We start from the raw sequence: 23474 nt of genomic DNA, 5'->3' as shown, positions 1-23474 counted from the left end.
AGAGTTAAAAATTAGACGGTCTTGTTAGTTATATAAAATCACCTCTGATAAGTCTTTAAGCAGAAGAACTGAAACGAATACCCTTCTACCCATTGGTATGGGTTGATGCTTAGCTTGGCCAATTATTGTCAGTGAATTTTTTGTTTACGGTACGATTTCAGATGTTTCAAGCTATTATTTTCAGATCCACCTGCCGCCTCGTCTGGAAAAGAGGTTAGCAATGATAAAAAGGAAAAGAAAGAGGCAGCAGTAGAAGAGGCTGCCAAGCCTGATGAAGACAGCTCAACAATTCAGCGTGCTTTTCCGGCCTTGCCCTCGTATACAAACGATGCTGTTCGATTGAAGTGTCGAGAGATGCTCCAAAATGTTCTCCGTGGAGACGGAGGTATAATAATTTTTTTTTTTTTTAACTAGATATTGTCTATGTTTTGTCACATGTTTAATATTTGTCGTTTTTTCTTTGAAAAATAGTCAAAATTGTTAGTAGAGTTATGGTATCCTAAGACCAAGACCGTATCCAGCGGGGGGGGGGACAGGTTTGAACCCCCCACCGCCTCCCGTAATTTTTATCTGACCTTTAAAATGTTTTACAGAAATGTATAGAAACAAATTTTTGATGCATTTTCTAAAGATTTTTTTTTTTAAACACCACCCGAAAAAAATACCCCCCCCCCCTTCTGGAAAAAAAAATCCTGGATACGCCCTTGCTTAAGACATTCGTTTTTTTTTACATTTTTCTACCAAGATTCTTGTCTAAGATGGATACCTACTTTCTGATGTTCTTTGTTGTTAATTAATTAAAAAAAAAAAAAATTTTAGTAGACGAGTATAAATAGACCCCGGTGCCGTGCCGATGAGGGAAGACGGGCGGCGACGGGGCCAAAACAGCGCGCCGCTGGTAAGATGTCGGCGGCGCGCCGCCGACGCGATCAATGTTGACCGCAAACATTAATGTTTTCATCAGTCTTTCTCAAATAACAGCTTGAATTTAAAACAGAGTCGAGCCTATTCATGAGTTCAAAAATTCACAAGTCGCTGACTGGAAACTGGTCTTCTTCGTTATTCATCAAGAGAAGTAGAAATCTGGTAGAAACGAAATGGCTGTGGCGTTTCAGAACCCTTGCATAATACGGGTAGTTGAAGTATCTATTAGCTATATAATCTTAACATAAATAATTATCAAAATTAGTAGTTTTTCATCGAACATTACAGCATACAAAACTTCAAATACCGTATCACAAAATTCGTCAGCTATCTGGGTAAAAACTTTGAATATAACTTTGACCTTAAAAGCTTAATTTTTTCATAATGCCCTTTGCCTATATCTGTTTTGTCACCTTTAAAAGAGTTGAAATGCGCGACTTTGATACTGATTTTTTTTTTCTCTCTTTTGGATTCCTAAAAAGCCTTCCTTGTATTAAAAATTGGTTTTTAATAACAATTTTAAAAAAAATACATTTTAAAGTTTTTTTTTGGTTTCTTTTTAGAATATATGTCATGTAGGCTAAGGCTGAACTGCTGCTTTTTTATTGCTTTTGGCTGCTCTTTTGGATATTATTCATTTTTTCTTTTGGGAATTCATTCCAAATTATAAACTCATAAATACCTAATATCAGTCAAATTATAAACTGCATCTAAAAGGAGTAAATTTATCGAATTGAAAAATACATGATGAACACTTCACATGAGAACACTTCAATTACAATGAAACAAAAACACTTAATGGTTTATTCGGTATGAAGAAAAATGAAGTACCAGCTATTTTCTTAGGAAAAAAAATGAAAAGCTCATCCGTTTTAAATGTAATTAAATGAAATAATATGCAGACTGAAGTAGCTCTAGGAAGATGTTGAGATTTTCTTCCTAATTCGTCACTTTTAATCCAAGCAGAATGTTAGGACACATAGTATCAGTTATTGAGTATAAGCTTTGATTTCCAAATGCTCACAAAAATTACCAAATTTAAGAAAGTCACAACAATAAGTCACCTGTTGTCAAAATAGGCTACTCAAAGACTCCTCTTTGATCCCCACCCAGGCTCAAAGCTTCTGCTATGGTAATATCCATGGAAATCTCCAAAGAGTTTGTTTTTAAAATAGCTTTCAAGCGTAGTTAGGGGTATTTAGCCTTTTTTGCTTTTCTTCAAGGCTTTGAAAAAAGTGTTATAATTTTCCAAATGTTACATTTGTTATATTTGTGCATATTTTTGGTAATCATTTGTGGGTTAATCGAATTTTTTAACCACTGTAGATACTTAGGAACGTTGCGAGATCTAGTACCCTGAGGTCATAAGACTGTCAAAGACTCCTCCTTCTACCTCCCAAATTGAAAGCTTTTATTATGACCTGGCCTTTTAATGTAACTTGGGCACTGGACCAAGGACGCCATTGTCACTCGAGCGCAACGTTAGGTGGGGATGTCGATATCGCTTTCGTCACACCAATTCGTTTTAGTGTGAATCTGCCTGGTACTTATGAATGAATGTTTTCAAAGTAAACCCGTTTCATCGATAAGAAAAAACGGGTTGGACGCATATGTCCCTTTCCCTTTGGACGATAAAACTATACAAGTGCTGTATCAAGTATAGCTTACGAAAATCTTGTTAATTTTGTCAACTTTTCAACTTTTTAGCGTCCCTGCTTTCAATAAAAAAAAATCAAGGTACTATCACTTAAATATAACAATCCCAATGCCCTCCCCCCCCCCCCCCCTCTGTATACCATCTTGATAGGATACCATCTTTGCTTTAAATAAAAAAAAATAATTAACTTATTGGCATCCCTACTTTCAAAAAAAAAATCGAGGTATTATCATTTAAATAGGATAGCTCACTACCCCCCCCCTCCGGATACCACCTTGATAGGATGCCGTCTCTGCTTTAAGTTAAAAATAAAAATTAACTTTTTGGCATCGCTGCTTTCAATAAAAAAAAATTCGAGATGTTATCATTTAAATGTAATACCTCCCTACCCCCCCCCCCCCCTCTCTCTCTCTGAATACCACCTTGATAGGATACCGTCTCAGCTTTACATTAGAAAAATAATTTACTTAATAATTAACTAGGTCACTATATGGTTCAAGCAAAGACGCAAAATAATTTTAAACAGCTTAGTGTTCCTTGAAAAAAAATTTGAGGGTATGAGTAAAGGGGTAGAAAGACAACAACAAAAATGTTGAAATTATTCAGATACACCTCAAATTATTGGAAAACTGAGTCATAGATTCGCCGTGGCATTCAATAAGATCCAAAGAATCTAATTAAAAGGGAGCATACACAAAAGCCAATTAGGCCAGAAGCCTATGAGAAATCGCAACATACGCAAGACCATGAATAAGTCCCAATGGGGGGTCCTGGGTCTATCAAAATATTTCAATGGTTTCCCAGGGAATTTGATATCATTTTCTTATGTCTCCACTTTAAATGAAAAATATAATTATCTTTTTGGCATCCCGCTTTCAATAAAAAAAAATGAGGTATTATCATTTAAGAATGATAGCCCCTTATCCCCCCCCCCTATAGGCAATAATTTACAATTTATTTATGAATCATATTTTTGGGGTAACTTCCGTTTCAATCTTTAATTTCCCAACCTTGTACATAGCTTAGTCTATAGCTAAATTTTTTCTCTATAGAATTTTTTTTTTGGGGGGGGGGGGTAAAAATGTTTCAGAAAGAAGATTGTATTTTCTATCAGGCGCTCAACAATTGAGTATTAAACATTAAGAGACTAAAAACAGCAAAAGAAAAGAAAAATTCTGCAAACTTACAATTCAGCTGTAGAAACAATCTGTCGGCTGTTAATTTCAAAATCCAACTGAAGGCTGAAGCTGTATAGTAGTAAATGCGTTCTATAATTCTATTCAACTTGAAAATAAAATTCTTGACTACGAATGATGTAAGAAATAGCGATTGGGAAACTGCATTCGAAATTATTTTAACTCTTTTCATAAAGACGATACTTTTTTTTTGTCAACATATGAAGAACTGTGTATATTGCAATATTTGCATTTGCATATTGCGTCTGTCTGGTTTTTGCAAAGTAACAAAAGAGACGTTAAAATTAACGAACAAGAGAGTAGTGAAGAATTATGGTATGCAAAGCAATATTTGGCAGGGAAAGTCACTGGTGATAAATTGCTAAGGGTGGCAACGTGATTGCGTGATTTTCGGGGATTCGGGGAACCAAATTCTTTTTTTGGGGTGACGCATAGATTTTCGGGGAAATACCCGAAAATTCGGGGATAGTGCACGCCCTGCTTGATTTCTAATTAGGAAAATCGGAATACTAAACCACACGAGAAGGAAGAGCTCCGACTTTGCGGTTGACGCAATAAAGAATTGCCGCAAAAATAATTTACAGTCGACCGAACGCCGCTGCCTCTGCCGGCGGCAGCGCACCGGCGGCGTTGCGACACTTCGGTGGCGGTCGACCGGGCCTCTCGTCGGTGGCATTCGGTCGATCCGCTGGCGCGGCGCCGGGGTCTAAGTATAAACTTAAGACCAGCAGAGATAAATTCTTGCAATAATTCAAGCTCAAAACGACCAAAATTACGATTCAACAATCAATGAAACCCAAAACGAGCAAAAAAATTTAAATAAACAATTGTAGAAAACACAGAGATACCAAGCACTAATAGAGATGAATAAATAAACCTTAAAAACAAGTAAAAATGAAAGTGAATGTTCAAGTCAAACTTAAAACGAACTAAAATTATTACGAACAGAAGTTTGGTTACTGCCCTTTCCCCCCTTTTCTAACCGTAATTCTAAAGCGTGCTGTGTCATGTGTGTTTTATTTAAAACTAAACAAGTAAGTAAGTGTGACAGCACTAAACCCTTAAGGTTCAAACCAGTGGTGCGGATCTCCGTTTTGTGACCCTTCAGACTGGAAGTGCACTGGGGGGGGGGCAGCCATCCTATGCTCTCGCACATCCTTCCTGAGTTATTGAAAACTATATGTATCTTGAACACTATAATTTTGTTTTTCAAAACATCGAAAAAATAAATATAAAATCACTTTATCACATAATCAAGACGACTGGAAAGAACTTAAAAAAATAAACTGAATATTTGATGTATAATCACAAATCTTAGTCACAATCACTATATCACAAATCACAATAATCAAGACGACTGGAAAGAACTTATGAAAATAAACTGAATATTTGATGTATAATACTAATTATTGGAAACTCGGCAATTGAAAAATTCTTTTCACAGCAATTTCTATTTTTATTTTCTAATGTTATAAATATAAATGCAAATATTTGTAATGTATTTCGTTTTCAGTATCAAAAGTATCTTTATCAAAATTTTAAAATAGCCATCTTGTTGAAAATAGTGTAAAGGCCAAATAATCATGCCTTTGGGAATGGCATGGCCCTCTATAGCTTTGGAGAGGAATGCCGAATACAATCAAAAGATACTATGTGCATACTGGTTGTCAAAAGGGCGTATCAGCAATATCTAAGAAACGACTAAGGATTTGAAGTTCAAACTTAGAAGTTATGTTGAAGGGGGGGGGATGTTAAAGTGTGATTGGAGGACTACAAGCCCCCCGTGCCTTTTTCAGATTCCCCTCCCCTCAACATCAATCAAAATTTAGAAAGTGATTTTGTTCCAAATATCTGAAAGATATAGTAACAATGCCTCTGGGGATGAAGTGCCTCCCAAAGCCCCCAGGACAAGGATAATTCCCCATTTTTTAATATTAGGTCTTGTCATTAAGGAAAGGGGGAATGTTTGATTCTGATTGTGTTCAAAAAGGTCATTTGTATTAAGGCGAGACCTTAGGGAATGTTGAGGGGCGTGTATAGCTAAATCAAAAGATACTATATGCATCCAGTTTTTCAAAAAGACGTATTTGCAATGTCTCGAGGACGGCTAAAGGTATTTAGTTTAAACTTTCAAGGGATGTTGAAAAATGTTGGTAGGGAACCCTCCCGTGCCCTTTTTACCTACGATGGCCCAAAGACATTTGATCCAAATTTTGGAATAGCCCTCTTGTGCAAAATAGTCCGAAAGTCAATTGACTGTGCTTCTAGGGATGACAAAACCTCCCACAGCAAGTCTTGTACGCTACATTTGTTGCCCCTTTTACTAATTATAAATCCCGCATGTAAACAATTTATAAATTGTACAATTTTGCATCCTCGGGCCGGGGCTATGGGGGGTATGGCATCCGTGGTGGTATAGCTATTGCACGATTTCACTAGTTTGATCAAAATCATAGTTGCGAAATTTCGACTGTTAATGAGGAGAGGGGTCACATTAAAAGGGCAAGGAGAAGGGGGCTGGTTTCCCTTCAATCTCTCTTCAACATCCCTCCGTATACCTTGAAAGGGTCAACCTATTACCTTCAGCCATTCCTTAGATATTGCTGATATTTCCTTTTCACGACCAGCAAGGACAGTGTGTTTTGATTTTGTTTGGTATCCCTCTCAAAATTTCCTTTAAATCTCACCATATTACTCTATGCTTTTTTGGAGGTCCAGGATCAAACATGCCATCTTTTGTTGATAAAGACCTTATATGTTAACTTGCATAACTTAGTCCTTGCACCAGAAGCTGAAAAAAAAACGGCCCTTGCACCAGAAGCTGGGGAGGGTCAAAAAAGGGGGGGGGGAAGGAAAAAAGGGAAGAAGGGCGGAAAAAATGAAGAGAAAAAGAGGGAAGGAAGGAAGAAAAAGAGGGTTGGAAATAAAGGAAAAATAAAGAGGGGGAAAAAAAGGAAAAATAATCTCCTTTGTTGAATATTGTTTTTGTAGTAGGTTTATTTATTTTTGTTGGTGAATTAGAATAATTGCTAAAAAAAAAAAAAAAAAAGATATGAAGAGAGAAAAAAATAAGGTATTGGTATTACCTGAAAAGGTAAAACAAAGAGAAAAGAATGACGCAACAACCAGGAGGGGTACCAGCAAGGTATGTACGAACAAACACTGCGTTACTGAGCTTTGTGGCTTTCCCGGATGGAGATGTACCTTTAGAGATAGAAGTACACAGATGGCTAAAACATTATGGAGTCGAAAAAGAGAACCTGATAGGTATAGACGGATCAGGGCTGCGATATAGAAAAACTATGTATGTGAAGTTCACCACTAGCAACGAGCTCCAAAAGTTCCTCGCTAAAACTGAAGACGGAATGTTATCATTTGATGAAAGAGTTGAGTCATTTGATGCGTCGAAAGTTCCGAAACAAAACTCACTTTTGTGAAAATAGAAAGAATGCCGCTAGAAATGGAGTTTTTAGATGTCCAAGAGACATTGGAAAATTATGGTAGGGTTTTCTCATGCAAACGTGAGTATTACTCTGATGACGGATGTGTCGAAACAGCCAAAACAAGAGCAATCGCAAGCATGAGAGTAGATAAGAACATCCCTTCTTTCATTTTCGTTAATAGAATGAGAATGCGGATATGGTAAGATGGCCAAATCAAAACTTGCATTGTTTGTGATGAAACAGGACATTTAGCAGCTCAGTGTCCTTTTTCCTCACAGAGGTTGCAAAGAAACATAAAATCCGAACCAAATGGCCCTAATACAGTTAGTAGCCAAAGCAATGTTCGGCCAGAAAAACAACCTGCAAACCAAACCAACTTGAGACCCAAAGAAAAAGAAACTGGACAGGAAAAGACAAATGCTTGTAAGAATCAGGAAGAAAAAATATATCGCGAAATGGAGAAAATGAAACAGGACTTCGAAAGATCGGAAAAGCGGAAAACGACCCGTGAATACAAGGACGAGCTAGAAAGAAAAAAGAAACTGGAGAAAAAAGGACAAGATACTGATAGCGAAGATGACGAGTTCCAAGAGGCCCGCAGCAGGAGTAACTCACTGCCGGGAGTACTCACTAAGGGTATGAAAAGGAAAAAAAGATCACAAAGAACAGAATCACAGACAGGGCAAGCTGAACTTTCGAGCCGACTTGAAAGCATCGAAAGTATGATCGATAGTGTGGAAGAAATCGTACAGAGCAGCAAAAGCCCTTCGGCAAACCAGGCATTGGAGCTAATCGATTACGCTGAGACGTCTTTCTCGTCAGTAGAAGGATTAGAAACCAAGAAAGCAAGAACTAGAGAAAATGCAGAAGACATGGTGATAGATCAGCAAGAGCTTCCAAAAAATTCGCAACTTTGAACGTAAATGAAATAAAGCAAAAAAGTAGACAATTAATACTAAAAGGATATCTACTAAAAGAAAGAATAGACTTAGCATTTATACAAGAGAACGACACGAGGGAATTAAAAGGTTTAGAACCTGAATATAAGTATTATACGAATTGCAATGCAGGTGGAGGAAGCGTGGCGATAATATATAAAGAAAAGCTCCATGTAAAAGACATTCGAACCGATACAGACGGGAGAATTATTAGGTGTGAGATAGGTGGGTGCAAATTTGTCAACATATATGCTCCATCTGGGTCGCAAAACAAAAAATTACGAGAAGTATTCTTCGAAGAAAAAATAGCCCCATATATACCGAAAGATTTTGAAAACACAGTTTTCCTTGGAGATTTTAACTGCATAACAGACAAGCAAGATGCTATAGCACAAAGTGACAATATTTGCTTGTCACTGAAACGATTCGTGCGTGATGCAGGCTTTCTAGACGTTTGGAAAGAAAACGTGAATACAAGGAGTTTCACTAGGATAAGCTGGACGGCGTACGGAGAAGGAGCTTGACTCGACCGCATATACACGTTAGGTGAGATCCTTCCACAAATAGACAAAATCGAGAACAAAATAGTACCGTTCTCCGACCATCAAGCTGTGTTTGCCACATTGAGAAACGACGAGAAAAAAATCTTCTTTCAGAAATTTGTCATGGAATATGAATACTGAAGTAATGAGAAACAAAGAATTCACAAACGCAACAGAAAAGATATTAGAGGTACTGAAAACTGTCGAGAAAAGTGGCCTTCCGAAACATTGGGAAAGTGTAGTTAAACCAGCGATTACAAAAGTGGCCCAACAAATCTCTCGTGATACAGCAAGGTTTGAAGAGAAACACGTCAGCTTTCTATATAAAGTAGTTTACCAGCTAAAAGAAGAAATAAACGCAGGGAAAAACTCAAACAAAGAATATTTTGAGGCTCTATCAGAGATAAGAGAGGTCGAGCATAAACGGGCAGAAGCAATAAAAATAAGAACTAAAATAGATGAACATATTCAAAACGAACAGCTAACAACAACTCTCATATGCGGGGAGAAGAAAAAAATAAGCCAACAAAAAATGAGAAGAAGAAGAAATCAGAAAGTAGAAGTCCTTGAAAACGAAAAAGATATATTAAACTAAGGAACAGATTATTACCAGAAAGTGTTCAAGAAAGAAAAAGAAGAAACCGAAGAAAAACAAAAAAAGGTACGAGAATTTATTGAGGAAATCCACATAACAAAAGTAACCGATGAACAGAATGAAATGCTAATAAGCGAAATCACTGCAGAAGAAATAAAAAAAAGTATTATCGGAAACGAAAAATAATAAATCACCGGGCAGAGACGGCATACCTTGCGAATTTTATAAGTATCATGCAAATGAAATAACCCCGATTCTGTCTGAAATGTTCAACGAGATGCTAAATAGCCCCGAAGAAAAAATTGGATGCATTGGAACAATGAAGCTCCTACCAAAGTCAGGAAATCTTGAAGAACTGAAGAACTGGAAACCTGTAAATTTAACAAACTGCGACTATCGGATCCTCACCAAAGTCCTTGCAAACCGACTAAAAAAGGTATTTGCTAATTTGCTAAGTAAGCGACAAAAAGGAGGATTAGATGGACGGAAAACAGCTGATGTTCTAAGAGCCATACGAAACGTAAAGTAATTTTGTATACGAAACGTAATACACGTGATGGAAAAAAAGAAGGAAAAAGGGAAATACAGAATCACAAGCTTTGACATTTGAAAAGCATTTGACAAAATAAGAAGAACAATCCTATTTATTATGCTAGTGGCATACGATTTCTGTAAAGAGTTTATCGAATGGATAAAGACGACCTTGGAGAAAATAGAACAGACAATTGTGACAGGTAATAAGGAACGCGATAGCTTTGAAGCAGAGATAGGAGTGAGACAGAGATACACATTTAGCTATTTATTGTTCGAAATATATATTGACCCTTTGTTGCGATATTTGGAGCAAGAGATACAAGGAATCGAGATAGGAGGAACCCAACAAAAGATAGAAGGATTTGTCGACGACCTCACGACTTTCACGGAAACAGACATGGATTATTTACGAGCTCTGCATTGTATAACTAAGTACTGCGATTTGTTCAAACTAGAGTTCGAACAAAGAAAAATGCGAAGTCCTGTGTTTAAGCGAAGAAGAACCTCAGTTTATTGGCGGGATAGAAAGGAAATATGAAATAAAGGTTTTAAGTATCCAATAGAGAAAAACATGGAAAGAAACGGAAAAAGTAAACTGGGCTGAAACATTGCAGAAGTTTCAGTCGGCACTTGCTTACGGCTATGGAAGAGCCTTCACAATATTTCAAAAAGCTCAGTACGTTAATATTTACTGTTGTCCAGTGATATGGTATTTCGCTTCAGTATCAAACCCCACAAAAGGCATCCAGAAGAAAATAAAATCAATGATATATCAGTTCGTCTGGTACAGAAAACCCCCTCCAAAGCTTAAACTTACAAATACGTTTCTAATGAAAAGCCAAGGAGGCCTACAAATAATTAACACAGAAGCCAAGATAAAAGAACTTCACATGAAAACAATTATCGAAGAAATCCCTTTTGAAGAAACAACCCCTATGAAAAATTGGTATAACGTATGGGTGATAAATGAAAGGAGTGACTGCCCGAATTCGGTACAAAAACATTTCGGAACTGTCAAAGAATTACTGGAAAAAAGGATCGCAGAACCTGATAGAAAAAAAAATCAACAAAACGGATATGAAACATTGGTTCATTTCGCAGGAAAACATACCTCCAGTGAAAATTCTAGAGACGAGTGATCTTGACGATGAAAAACTGAAGAAAATGTTCGACCTGATACACTCTAGTTTTTTACCGCCGAAGGTTAAAGAGCATGCGTTTTTCCAAGTTCACAAAATACTGCCAACTGAAGAGAGAAAACATAGGATAGACCCCACCAAGTCGACTGGAATGTGCGGAAGGTGTGGAAATAAAATTGAAACGCTTGAACATTTAATTCTTCAATGCACAAGTGTAAAAACAGAATCAGAAGAATTGAAACAACTGTTAGGTAGTGAAATACAAGAAAATGAGGAACTGGTCAGCGCAGAAAAGTTCGTAGAATTAAAATTATGCACGGAAATCAATCAAACTAAAAAACACGAGGATTTGGCACACATTTTCACACATTTCAGCTACAATGTTTGGAAAGCGAAAATGAAAGATACGAACCCAACAGAGGTAATGAAAAAGGTAAGCGTTCAGTGGGATAGGCTAGTAAATATAAGGAAAGGCAAACAGAAAGGAGAAAAGTGAAGGTAAAGGTAAAAGTGAGTTTTTTTGTTGCTTTTTTTTAGAAGAGAGTAAAAAAAAATGAAAGTTTTGTTAGAATTTATAGTCTGAATTTGAAATGTTGTTATTTAAAAAAGGAATAAAAATAATGATTAAGAAAGAAGTATTAAAAGTAGGATAAAGATAAAGTTTTAAAGAGAATCGAGAAGTATTGAAAGTAGAATAATGATAATGTTTTAATCAGGATTGAGCAGCCAAAGGGGAAATGAAAGATGAGTAATAAGGGTAAAGGAAATGAAGTAGGAAGGAAATGAAAGATTCTACCTGCTGGTATTTATTTGTAAAGGTGGAGTATTTCATTTCACTCTTACCTTTTTTTTCTTTTCTTCTTTTGTCTTTTTTATATTCGTATTTTGGGGGACGGGGGTAAAAGTGAATTATATGTCGGGGGAAAGAGGTTGATGAAAAAGGATATGAAAAGTGTAATTTAAGGTAACGATGGAAGGGGTGCCCTAAGGGGGAAGGGCAGCCTGATATATCGGATGAACCTAAAAGGTATAAGAAAATTGAAATGTAGTATACCTCTATTTTTATACCCTGGTATATTTCGGATTGCTCAATTTTTATATAATTTTAATAAATTGAATTTTTTGAAGAAGTTTTTTTATTAAGAAAAGAGTAGGTAACATTAGATAAATTATGAGATATTTTTAAATGAATTTTGAAGGTCACCGAAAGGAGAGGAGGTAGGATTTAAAAAAAAAAAAAAAAAAAAAAACAGCCCTTGCGCCAGAATCTGGGGAGGGTCGTCACCCCTGGAGGCATAGTTATTTGACCTATGGACTGTTTTGAACAAAATGACTCTAAAATGGAACTGGATGCATTTGGGAGGACGTGGGAGGGGGGGGGTTGCCCACTAATTACTTTTGGTTCCTATAAAACGAACTAGAACTTTTGATTTCCCATCGAATGAGCCTCCTCTGAAGCTTATATGACCACCTCTTCCATAAAAACCTTATATATTAACAATGGGCAACTTGCATAACTTACAGCCCTTGCCCCAGGGGCTGTGGGGTGGTTTAATCATCCTTGGAAGCATATTTTTTTTGTCTTTGGCCCGGGGTCTTAAATACAGGCGGATGAGGAAGGAGGGCCCACTGGTTTGTCCACAAGTCCCATGAGTTACAAACCTTCTTCCAGTAATGGGTTAAATTGCATTTTGATGCAGAACACCATCGCGGAGGAACCTCTATAGGAGGACAACTGCGGCGGGGTGTAAGATCCAGATCTATGGACAACGGCCTCTGCAAAGGGCTGCCTCGACCCTTTTGGGGTACCTACAAGAATGGGAACCTTGTGGTCAACTCTATTCCCATTTGAAGAGTGGTGCCCCTCGAGGAAATTACAGCCAAGTGAACAACACAGCATTCGCACGGGATTCTGACTAATGGATAATTCTTCTGGGCTTGGTATGTTCTGAAGGGTGTTTTTAAGCTGAAAACTTCTTCCTATCCAAGTTGTCTACTATGGACTGTTTCCCTGTGGTAACATAATGTTTTTAGACCTTACGATATACAGAGTCTTAGGTAATAGGTTTGATACTGTCTCTGCAGGATTTTGAATCTTGTTGACAGAAGAGCATTGCCAAGTGCTGAAAACCAGGTTGGGACCAAGATGGGCCCAGGATTGCACAAAGCCTCCATTCGTGGAGGTCCCATGGACTTCTCGCTGTCCGTTTCCAAGCCGTCTTAAGCACTTAGATGTAGACTTGAGAAGATATGGTATCCCCGTCCTGCACTGGTATCCAGAATCATTGCTTTTCCTGAGGTGAAAATAATTTCAATGATTTAAAGAACATAAAATTTGCAACTTGGAATATTACGACGCTAAAAAATGACTATCGTATCGACATTTTGACTGACGAATTCAGACGATTCGAACTGGATTTATTAGGAGTTTCAGAAACTCATATCCCAGGGGTAGGAAGCATGAAATTAGGTGATATAGAATTTGTTTAACCAGGCAGGAAGGATGGGGTGCATAGACAGGTAGTCGGGCTCATGATGAATAAGGAAGCTGCTAAGTCTTGTTTAGGCTGGGAAGGTATTAATAATAGAATACTAATTGCTCATTTTATGACTAAAAAGTTTTGGGTATCAGTTATAGTAGTATACGCCCCTGTAGAACCGACTGACGGAGATACTAGTGACTCAGATGAATTTTACTTACAGTTACAGGTGCAAATAGACAGGGTCCCAGTAGAAATATGATGTTATTACTGGGAGATTTTAACGCCCAGGTCGATAGAAACATGGATAGATGCTATCCTAGCCTAGGTAAACTTAGTGTAGGGAAAGAAAACAGTAATGGAAACAGACTGTTGCAACTGTGTAGGTATAATAATCTAGTTCCAACCAATACGGTGTTTGGTCATAAAATGGCTCATAAGTTAACATGGTATTCACGTGATGGTAAGACAGCAAACCTTATTGATAATGTTATAGTAAACCGAAGACTGGCAGGATCAATAGAAGATACTAGGGTATACAGGAGTGCCGTAATTGATGTTAAAAGTAACGATCACCATCTAGTAGTGTCAAGGGTTAATTTAAAGCTGAAATATCGGAAGGGTAACTACCGCCCGGGAAGTTATGATGTTGGTAGACTCCAGGATGAGAATTTGAGAGAAACTTTCCAGGAACAGCTGATTACTAAACTTGAGAGTTTAAAATTTGATAATGGGGAAAATGGTCGGAATAATTTTAGAAAAATTATTTGTGAAGTTGCTGAAGGTGTTTTAGGGAAGAAAGCTAGAACTGCAGCTAAGAATATTAGTGAAAAAGCTTTATGTTTAATAGAAAGGAGAAAGGACTTGTACAAGAATTATCTGAGTGGTAGATCATATAAAAACAAAAGGAATGGAAAGAAAGTGGAGCAAGCATTAAAATATGAACTAGGGAGGTGTGAAGTGGAGGCCATGGATAAAATTGCCGATGATCTGGAAGATGCAGTTAGACGGCATGATAGTAAAATATTGTACTGGCATGTTAATAAATTGAGAGGGAGTAGTCAACCCGGACTTGGCCCAGTTAAAGATAGGAATGGGGCCGCAATTAGCGATAAGGAAAAGGCTAAAGAGAGATGGGTCGAACATTTTGAGAATTTACTTAACCGAGATAGAGTTACAGGAAAGGATATAGAGGAAAATTAAAAAGTTTGTGATACCTTGGAGGTGAAGGAAGATTTGTTTTGTGAGGAGGAATTAGCGACAGTACTAGAAGGACAAAAAAATAATAAGGTTCCAGGTGGTGATAGGGTGGTAAATGAGTTTCTTAAATATAGTGGCTCTGAGGTTAGAAATAAGTTACTGAAGATAATGAATATGATTTTTGAAAAAGGAGAAGTACCTAGCGATTTTAGGAAAGCCTTAATTAAACCACTTTGTAAGGAAGGTGATAAAAGTGAGTGTGGTAATTATCAAGGCATTAATCTGGTCTCTGTAGGTGGCAAATTACTTAGTAATATGATACTTTTTAGACTGAGAGATGCTGCAGACAAAGTTTTAAGAGAAGAACAGGGGGGTTTTAGAAAAGGTAGAGGATGTGTCGACAAAATTTTCACTTTTAGGCTAATAATTGAGAAGTGCCTGAGTTTTCAAACACCTTTGGTCCTCAGTTTTATAGATTATCAGCAAGCGTTCGATTCTGTTGATAGAGGAGCTTTAGTAATCAAGGAGTTAAGCAGTGTTATGTTCTATCCCCCTTTATATTGATTATTTTGATGGACTTTGTCTTAAGGAGCACAGGAAAGGCAATGGGAGACCACGGAATCAAATGGGGAGGAAAGTCTCCTGGACTTAGATTATACTGATGACTTAAGCATCCTAGATGAAAGTGTGAGTAAAATGAATGAAGTTTTAGAGGTTTTGTGAGTTCAGGGTGCTAGAATAGGTTTGAAAATTAATGTTAAGATGACTAAGTCACTGAGGCTAGGAATAGGTGATGATGAATTGGTGACGTTGGGTAATGAAAAATTCGATCTGGTGGGCAGCTTCACTTACCTTGGTAGTATTATTAGTAAAGATGGTGGGAGCAGTGAAGATGTTAAAAGTAGAATAGCCAAGGCTCAGGCTGTTTTTTTCACAGTTAAAAAAAGTTTGAAAGAATAGGAAGATTAAGTCTGCAAACCAAGATTAGAATATTGGAAGCCACAGTGATGACAGTGGTCAAAAATGGTTCTGAAGCATGGGCGCTCCGAAAAGCGGAGAAAGATTTGCTAGATGTTTTCCAGAGAAATTGCCTACGGATTGTTCTGGGTACCCGGCTGACTGACCGTATTTCAAACAGTAGGCTGCACGAAAAGTGTGGTTCAATACCGCTTTCTAGGGCTATATTGAAAGAAACATTGAGGTGGCTAAGGCACGTTGTGCGGATGAAGGATGACAGATTGCCGAAGATTTTTCTTTTCGGCCAACCGTCTAAGGCTAAACGGAAAGCAGTTCGTCCTCGTCTGGGGTGGGAGGACGTCATAAAGAAAGATTTAAAGGAAATTCGAACTTCATGGGCGTGTGTAAAAAGGGAGTCTTTGAATAGATCGGGGTGGAGGAGGAGTGTATGTAGCTTTGTTGGCCTCAGGTGGCTTGGTGCTGTGGTGAGTTGTTAGTAGTAGTAGTAGTAGTAATTTGCTTTACTTTTACTTTACTTATGTTCCAGCATTATTTTGCTTTACTTTACTTTTACATTAGTTTTAGTTTGGTTCTAGCATTAGTTTGCTATACTTTGCTTTACTTTAGTTTGGTTCTAGCATTGTTCTTTGCTAGCATCACTTGCTAATAGCTCGGAAATCTAATTTAATATATGCTTTAATTTATTGTGTGGTAGAGTAAGTTAGCTGGCACCCTCCTAAGGGCTGCGTAGGGCTATGCGACAGCCAGGGACGTGCGCATAAGAGGGGAGCTCAGGGTCACCTCCGTCCCCACAAAAAATCGTAAATTTATGGACATTTCTTATTCAATTTATCAAATAAAGTTTTTTTGTGTTTCATTATCCCCCCCCCCCCCCCGAAAACCATTTACTATTGCCCTCCTCCGAAAAATCCCTGTTTACTTTCTGTTAGTAGTAGCTATGAGTAAAGGATAGAACACATCACTTATTTATATATATATATAGCAATGCTTTTGAGCGTGTTGTATTTTAAGTATCGGTAGTACTCTAAGGTCACAACCTGTATTTCCGTACAAATACGATTTTTTTTTAGATAGGTTTTCGTCGAAGTCTGTCGCTAATGCGTTTATCATATGCCGGATGATCGGCTGTGTAGAATTATGTTGACAAGCCGGTGAAAAATGCGCAAGTACCTTATAGGCTGTTAAAAACCGCATTTCAGAAAAATGGATTTTATTCGTGATAAAATCTTCCGTTATATCTGATAAATATAACTTGCTGCTACTACTACTAATACTGCTAAACAATTACTACTTTATACGCATTGAGGTAGCCTGATTATCTTAGAAAATATTTACGGCACATCCCTATTATTATGTGACATTGGCTCTTAGCATTGTTATTATTATCGGTTCTGTTCAAAGATTTCTAATAATAGTGGAGTATCACAACAATCCCAGGTTAGTCCATCTTTTTCTAGCGCAGCTTTGCTTTAAAAGAAGAAAAACAGCCTTATCTCAGCAAAGGTGAATGTGCCACAGAAAGGTCAGTGAAGTTGTTCACAACACCTTCCTATTATTGTTTGTGATTAGTTATGGCTTTATTATTATCAGGTTTGTTTAAAACTTCATGCTGAAGTTTTTTTGTTTATTTTACACCTGGCATTTGTTTGTTGTTTCAAAAAGGATATTTTACAGTTTAACTTCTGCAGAGACGGCTTTGCTTTAAAAGATGAAGAAAGGCCAATGACTCCTTTTATCAGCAAAAGTGGTGGTAACTGACAGAAGCTTTAAAGTGATACCCTATACCAAGCACAGGCTCTGAAGCTTGTACGAACCCATATTTAGCTAATGAATGCCAGCCAGGGTAAAAAAAAAAGGCAGTCCTAGCCGAGTGGATTGGTGCGCTGGATTCAGGATTCTTTGTCCGAGAGGGTGAAGGTTCGAATTCTAGTGAACCCATTTATTTGGTTTGGGACGAGGGTCAGTGGTGTGACTCTGTAAGCTCAGCCAGAGTCGACCCAGCTCTAAATGGCCGGCCAGGGTAGACATTTTTATTGACATACTCGACACAGAACTAAGAAGCGCTAAAACTGAGCTGTTTACAAGGTACATAAAAATCACACAAAAACAAACTAAATTACTTTATACTGTTAAAAAGAGCAGTGAAACGGGGAATAAAAGAATGCTGCTAAAAAGAGTAGTGAAACGGGGAATAAAAGAATGCTGATACCGCGTTCTGCGGCAATTAACTGGTTCCTTCTTGTTCTGTCTTTTGGTAAGTGGGTTAGGGGGTGCGTTCCGGGGGAGGATGCACCTGTAACACTGAACATAATAGTGTCCGTTTGTAAGTACCATTGTAGAAAAAAGACTTTGTTTTTTAGAAATGCCTGATGGAAGCAATGACCCTGGTTTAGTAGCAGAACAGATTGAAGACGCCATTCATGGTGATTTCAAGTGTACAAACGAGAAATATAAGAACAAAATACGAAGTCGGATTATGAACTTGAAAAGTAATAACATGCTTCGATTGAACGTTCTTACTGGAGCTGTCTCCGCTTCTAAGTTATCGAAAATGACTCCAGAGGTAACATCAACAATTTTTATTTACTATTTTTCACAAGTTGGAGTAATTGAAAAGCAAACTGAATTGACAAATCGGTGCATCCTGTGATTGGAAAATTCTTTGTTTTTTTTCTTCAAACGAAGTTTTGTCATGCTTAAGTAATATACGAACTGTTCCACGTAACACGTTAAGGTCAATCATTTTGACCAAAAGCTTCCGTCAATCGATTGATTAAAGCATGATTGACCGTCTAGGAACCGATTGAGTCATTCAAACTTTCTGTCAATTGACGTCAACCCTGGACTCAGGCTTCGAACAGGTACCTGACAGTCAACAAGGCTTTAGTAAATTGATTGACGGAAGCTTTTGATCAAAATGATTGACTTTCTAGGGTGTCCTTTACAGGTTAATATTATTAAAAACAAATCAATGGAGAAAGAAGCTTCTTTTTGCTTTAATCTGGCTTAAGGTGAAGTATACTTGCTTGAATGGTTGAAGTCCGATTTTTAGCGTTGTCCACTGAAGAGTTATCCCTTTTCAACGGGAGAGGGGGACGGAGTAGCTTTGAAATTAACGACCTAATAACAGTTACTTATCTAGGATCCGCTTAGCACAAATAAGCTTTTTGCTGGGGGAAAAAAAATTGGAAAATGCCTCAAGCAGTAGTTTCAACCCTCCTGTAAATCCCCAAGTAATCAAGGCCGTTTTCAGGGGGGGGGGGGGGTAAAAATTATACCCCCCCCCCCTTCAGAACAAAATTCCGGATACGGCTCTGCATGTAATTCACGATTTTTTTGGAGCTAGTATTGTGTAAATAGCCACTGTTGAGTTTTTTTACCAGAATAAAGTGCAAATTCTTCTTGATGCGGCAGGGGGGGGGGGGGGGGTAACATCCAAGTTACAGATGGCACCTGCTGTGAAACTTTCTTTATTTAAAACAGTGGTTCTCAAACTGTGGTATGTGTACCCCTTGGGGATACTCAAGAATTTTTAGTGGGTACGCGGGTAGCCAACAAAAAAATAAAACAACTTTTTCACTCTAGAACTGGCAATTTTATATATATTTTAGCTATAGTTTACTTAGTATCGGTAACTGAGAAGCGGTACCTAAAATGTTTTGTGGGTAAAAAGGGGTACAGTGTCTCAATAAGGTTGAGAACCACTGATTTAGAATATGCAAGGGACATGATGTGTCTTTGTAAGATATACTGGATATGTTCCATGTTCTGTTGAAATTCGAACAAGGACTATATTGTATGATTATGATGACCAGTGGTGTTCATTATTTAGCTTGATACAGTAGTTAACAATAACATTATAGATAATAAGTTTCGTTGAGGTAATAATAAGCATCAAAATTTGAGGGAGTGATTCCTATTCTATGTCCAACACTAAAACACCTTTGTTATTTTTCTGGGGATATTTTATTTTTCCTCATTTATTATTATCATCACTAGAAAATTTTAACAATATAATAGCGTATCAGTCAAATGTGTTTTTTTTATAATGTTAGACTCACTGCTTTTGAACAGAACAATTAAGGACAAAGCCGGGTAGCTAGTCAACTATTGCATCTAGTGAGATAACCTGCGGAGTACCGCAGGGGTCTATACTAGGTCGTCTTTACAACAGTGCTTCAGTGTCTCATTTCAAAACAATTGAGGACAAAGTCAGGTAGCTAGTCAACTTCTGAAATTAGGGAGGTAGCTTGTGGAGTACCACAGGGATATATACTAGGCCCTCTTTAGAACAGTTCCTCAGTGCTTTAGAACAAAACAATTAAGGACGAACTCGGTTAGTTAATCAACTTCTGCAGCTAATTTGGTAACCTGCGGGGTACCACATGGGTCTATACTAGGTCCTCTTTTAGTTTTAGTTTTTATTTATTAGATTAATTATTACTTGTCTTATGCTGGTATAATCCTTTTTTCAAGTGATATACTTTTAATTGTTGCTGTACCATCAGTTGATATAATTTTTTCTGAAATGATAAAAGGCATTAAACGAGTTTATTGAGTGGACAGGTTTCGACATCTTGACATGAAATTATACTAAAACTAATTGCATTTTTTTCTCTTGGATTTCCAGAATTGTAATCAATATAGATTTAACAGTGAATAGAAAAATAAAGAAAGTAAAGATGACGAAGTATCTTGGGTTTTTGGTAGCTGAAAGTCTATCATGAAAAGTATATTCAAATATTATTGCGTTGAAATTGCCAGAATCTCTGGGAGTGCTTCGCCTTGTGAAAAATCTGGTGTCAAAAACTTCAAAAACTCCTCCCTCTGGTCACAAAACTGTTCCATTGCTTTGTTTTGCTATTTTACCCATATACGATATACCCATATTTGTTACAGTTGCTCTAAATGGTTAAGTGGATTTTTGTCATGTTACAAGTAATATAAAGGGTTCAAATAAAGCCGTTAAACTTTATGTCTCTTAAAGTTTCGATTCTCCATGGTATTAATGAATTTCACATTGAAAATCAGCTTCTAGATATTTTAAAAACTTAGGAAAAATATTATGTAGCAAACTAAAAGAAAAAAATAGATAGCAGTTTTATATTTTCACACATAAGTATTTGAGTAATCTGCCCTCTTCTTTTGCAAACGTTTCTCCATTAATAGTGACCTTCGTACTCCTGACTTAGCAACTGGGACGTTTATTTTGCGCCATATGCACCAGCAATAGCTCTGTAGGATATATTTCTCCCTTTCTCTCTCCTAGTCTTGATGCACGAGGAGTCTAAAATCTTGTACACCCATTTACGAGTACAACTAGAACGTCTTTCATTACTAGAAATTTTGCCCCTTCTGTAGGGGTAATAATTCCAATCTAAAATAAGAATTTAAATAGTCTGTTACCCTTCAATTTTTCTAGGCGTTTAGGCCCTTCCCACCTGAAAATAACCCTCGCGCAGAAAATACTCCCCCCCCCCCCAGAAAATTCTCCCATTTTAGAAATTTAAGTGGCTTTTTAGTAATTTGTCCGTTGCTTACAGATAATTTTTGTTATTGGGAAACATACGGACTTTTTTCGCGGGGGTTTTCTGCAGGGGGGGGGGGATTCAGTTGGGATAACATTTTGGGGAATAATTTCCTTTCAGCAGAGATGTATTTTCCGGGGGACGGTAAACGCTGACCATCCCTTCAAGACTGAAGCGAAGGGATTAGTAATGATATTTGGAATGATACTGGTGTTTTGTCTTTTATGTAGCAATTATATGTAAGGATAATGGGCTTTATGTAACTAGAACGTCTATTATTTATATATTAATTTTGTAAAAAAGACGAGATGCTCTAATACTTTATTAGCAGTTGAGCAGAAAAGACTGGTGCCAACAAGCCCATTAGGGTTTTCGGGGTAGGTGCTGTATGATGTTTGTATATATGTATAAAATAAACTAATATAAATCCAAGAGATAGTATTGCTGAATGCATTTGACAATTCTCAAATATGTTGTCTGGCAAAGAGAATATGGATGTGTTAAAAGAATCAATGTGATATGTTTGTGTCCCCCTCCCAAAGTCTTTTTATTTCGACAAGACTTATATACCTGATGTCGTTGTTAACTGGTACATCACTTTAGTCATGGAAAACTATTAATTGTCATATAAAAAACCTTGTTTTAATTACTTTTTATCCTTGATTTCTCCGTGTTCTTCAATAGACTTATATTATATTTATAGGAAATGGCGTCAGTTGAGATGAAAGCTCTGCGCGACAAATTTGTCAAGGAAGGCATAGAAGACTCTCAATTGGCCGTTGTTGAAGGAACCAAAACAGATCTGCTCAAGTGTGGCAAATGTGGCAAACGCAATTGTACCTATAATCAGGTAAGATTATAGACATCATTTCCCCTTCTTTATACTTTTTTAAACCTAACTCCTCGTTTTATTGGCAGGGCCAGATTTAAAGTTTTGACGCTTCTAGGCCCAAGCGTTTTTGACGCTCCGTTTTTGCGAGATTTTTGGGGGAATCCCGAAAGTTCAGGGATAGTAGAAGCACTGAATAGAAGCTGAACTTACTTCTAAACTTTCGCCTACCCTTCTTGGGAAACATTTAACAGTTTATGAGTGGCAACGGAACTCCTGTGTTGTTTTAAAATCTCTTCTGTAAACAGGCAGTGCGGCAGTGGAGTGCACCTGGCACTTTGACGATAAATTACATCAGTCCAGTTTTTGTTAAGAAAAAAATCACTTAGTGATAATTTATTGCGCCCCAAGGCCCGGGCCTAGTTGATCTATGGGTAAATCTGAGCCTGTGTATTGGGGATTTGTTCTTCATAATTGAACGCTTGTACTTATAAAAATAAAGTGTTAGATACTTCTAGTCCTGTATTGTTATGCGTTCAGCCCTTTATAAGAGCAAGGAACCATCTAAAAAGCTTTAATGTGTGCCTAAACCTAGAATATTCGCCTAATTGCCATTCTATTTGCCTGTTTTAGCAATTTGCATTAACGCCTTGGCCGAATTCTTTCTCTTTACCGCTACCTCTGACACTTTTTGTCAGAGGTAGTCTTTCAAATCGAGGACAAAAAAAAAAGATATAAAATTTTTTTGCCGCATTTAGGAACTACTGATGGCAACCCGGATTTGACACTGGACTGGGAAGTAGGATTCAAGAGAAATTACTAGAAGAGTATAAAATATTGAGAGAAGTAAAGATGAGTAGGGACGAAATAAGTGTGTTTTGTACTCGTTACCCTAATGTACAATACAAAGTAGAAAAAGAGTTTGGCAATTTTTCCATCAAGCCAAGCCCTTTCAATCCGTATTTGTGATTACGAAATAGTCAGAATATAACCATGATTCTGAATAGTGGCTTGATCAGGTGTGAGTTTGACTCCCTGTAACATGGATAAGGCTTGCTCTGCAAGTTTGATGTGGCTCTGAACACATGGACTGAGGCTATTCCAATTCCTTTGCTCTTTTTCTGTTCTTCTAATGCTAGCCCTGCTACGCAACTATTAGCAACCTATATAAAAATCGAAAAAAAACTGATTCTGTCATTTGGATTCCAATATAGTGCTGCTGTTTAATCATGGGTCTGAAAATACAAGCTTGTTCTTAAGCTTGTGTAAGTCACTATTATTGAGTTGGTATTTTTGGCTTAACAGTAAATCATTTCATAGATTTTGTTCAGTATGAATGGAATAATTAAATAATTTCTGAGACCACACTGGCTAATCATGATAAAACAAAACAATAGTAAAAAAAAAGGAGAAAACGAGGATAATATAAGCCAGTGAAAAAATATTGACTAAAATGCAAATATTTCGGTCAATAACTCTGCTTTACCGTCC

The 23474-nt window shown here is 37.3% G+C and overlaps 1 protein-coding gene across 1 annotated transcript in view; it reads left to right on the top strand.

The window, feature by feature from the left end:
* The window catches only part of TfIIS (RNA polymerase II elongation factor), a 63908-nt gene that overhangs the window by 23669 nt on the left and 16765 nt on the right, over positions 1 to 23474 (top strand). Inside the window, exons 3-5 of the mRNA XM_089098525.1 lie at positions 185 to 385; positions 17987 to 18189; positions 21858 to 22004. Coding sequence (XP_088954651.1) covers positions 185 to 385; positions 17987 to 18189; positions 21858 to 22004 — 551 coding nt within the window. The remainder of the gene's footprint in view (positions 1 to 184; positions 386 to 17986; positions 18190 to 21857; positions 22005 to 23474) is intronic.

Source organism: Artemia sp. Qi Xiang Cuo, chromosome 12, assembly GCF_049724085.1.
Source record: "Artemia sp. Qi Xiang Cuo chromosome 12, ASM4972408v1, whole genome shotgun sequence".
In the NCBI taxonomy this organism is placed as follows: Eukaryota; Metazoa; Arthropoda; class Branchiopoda; order Anostraca; family Artemiidae; genus Artemia; species Artemia sp. Qi Xiang Cuo.
This window is presented reverse-complemented; position numbering and strand designations above follow the sequence as displayed.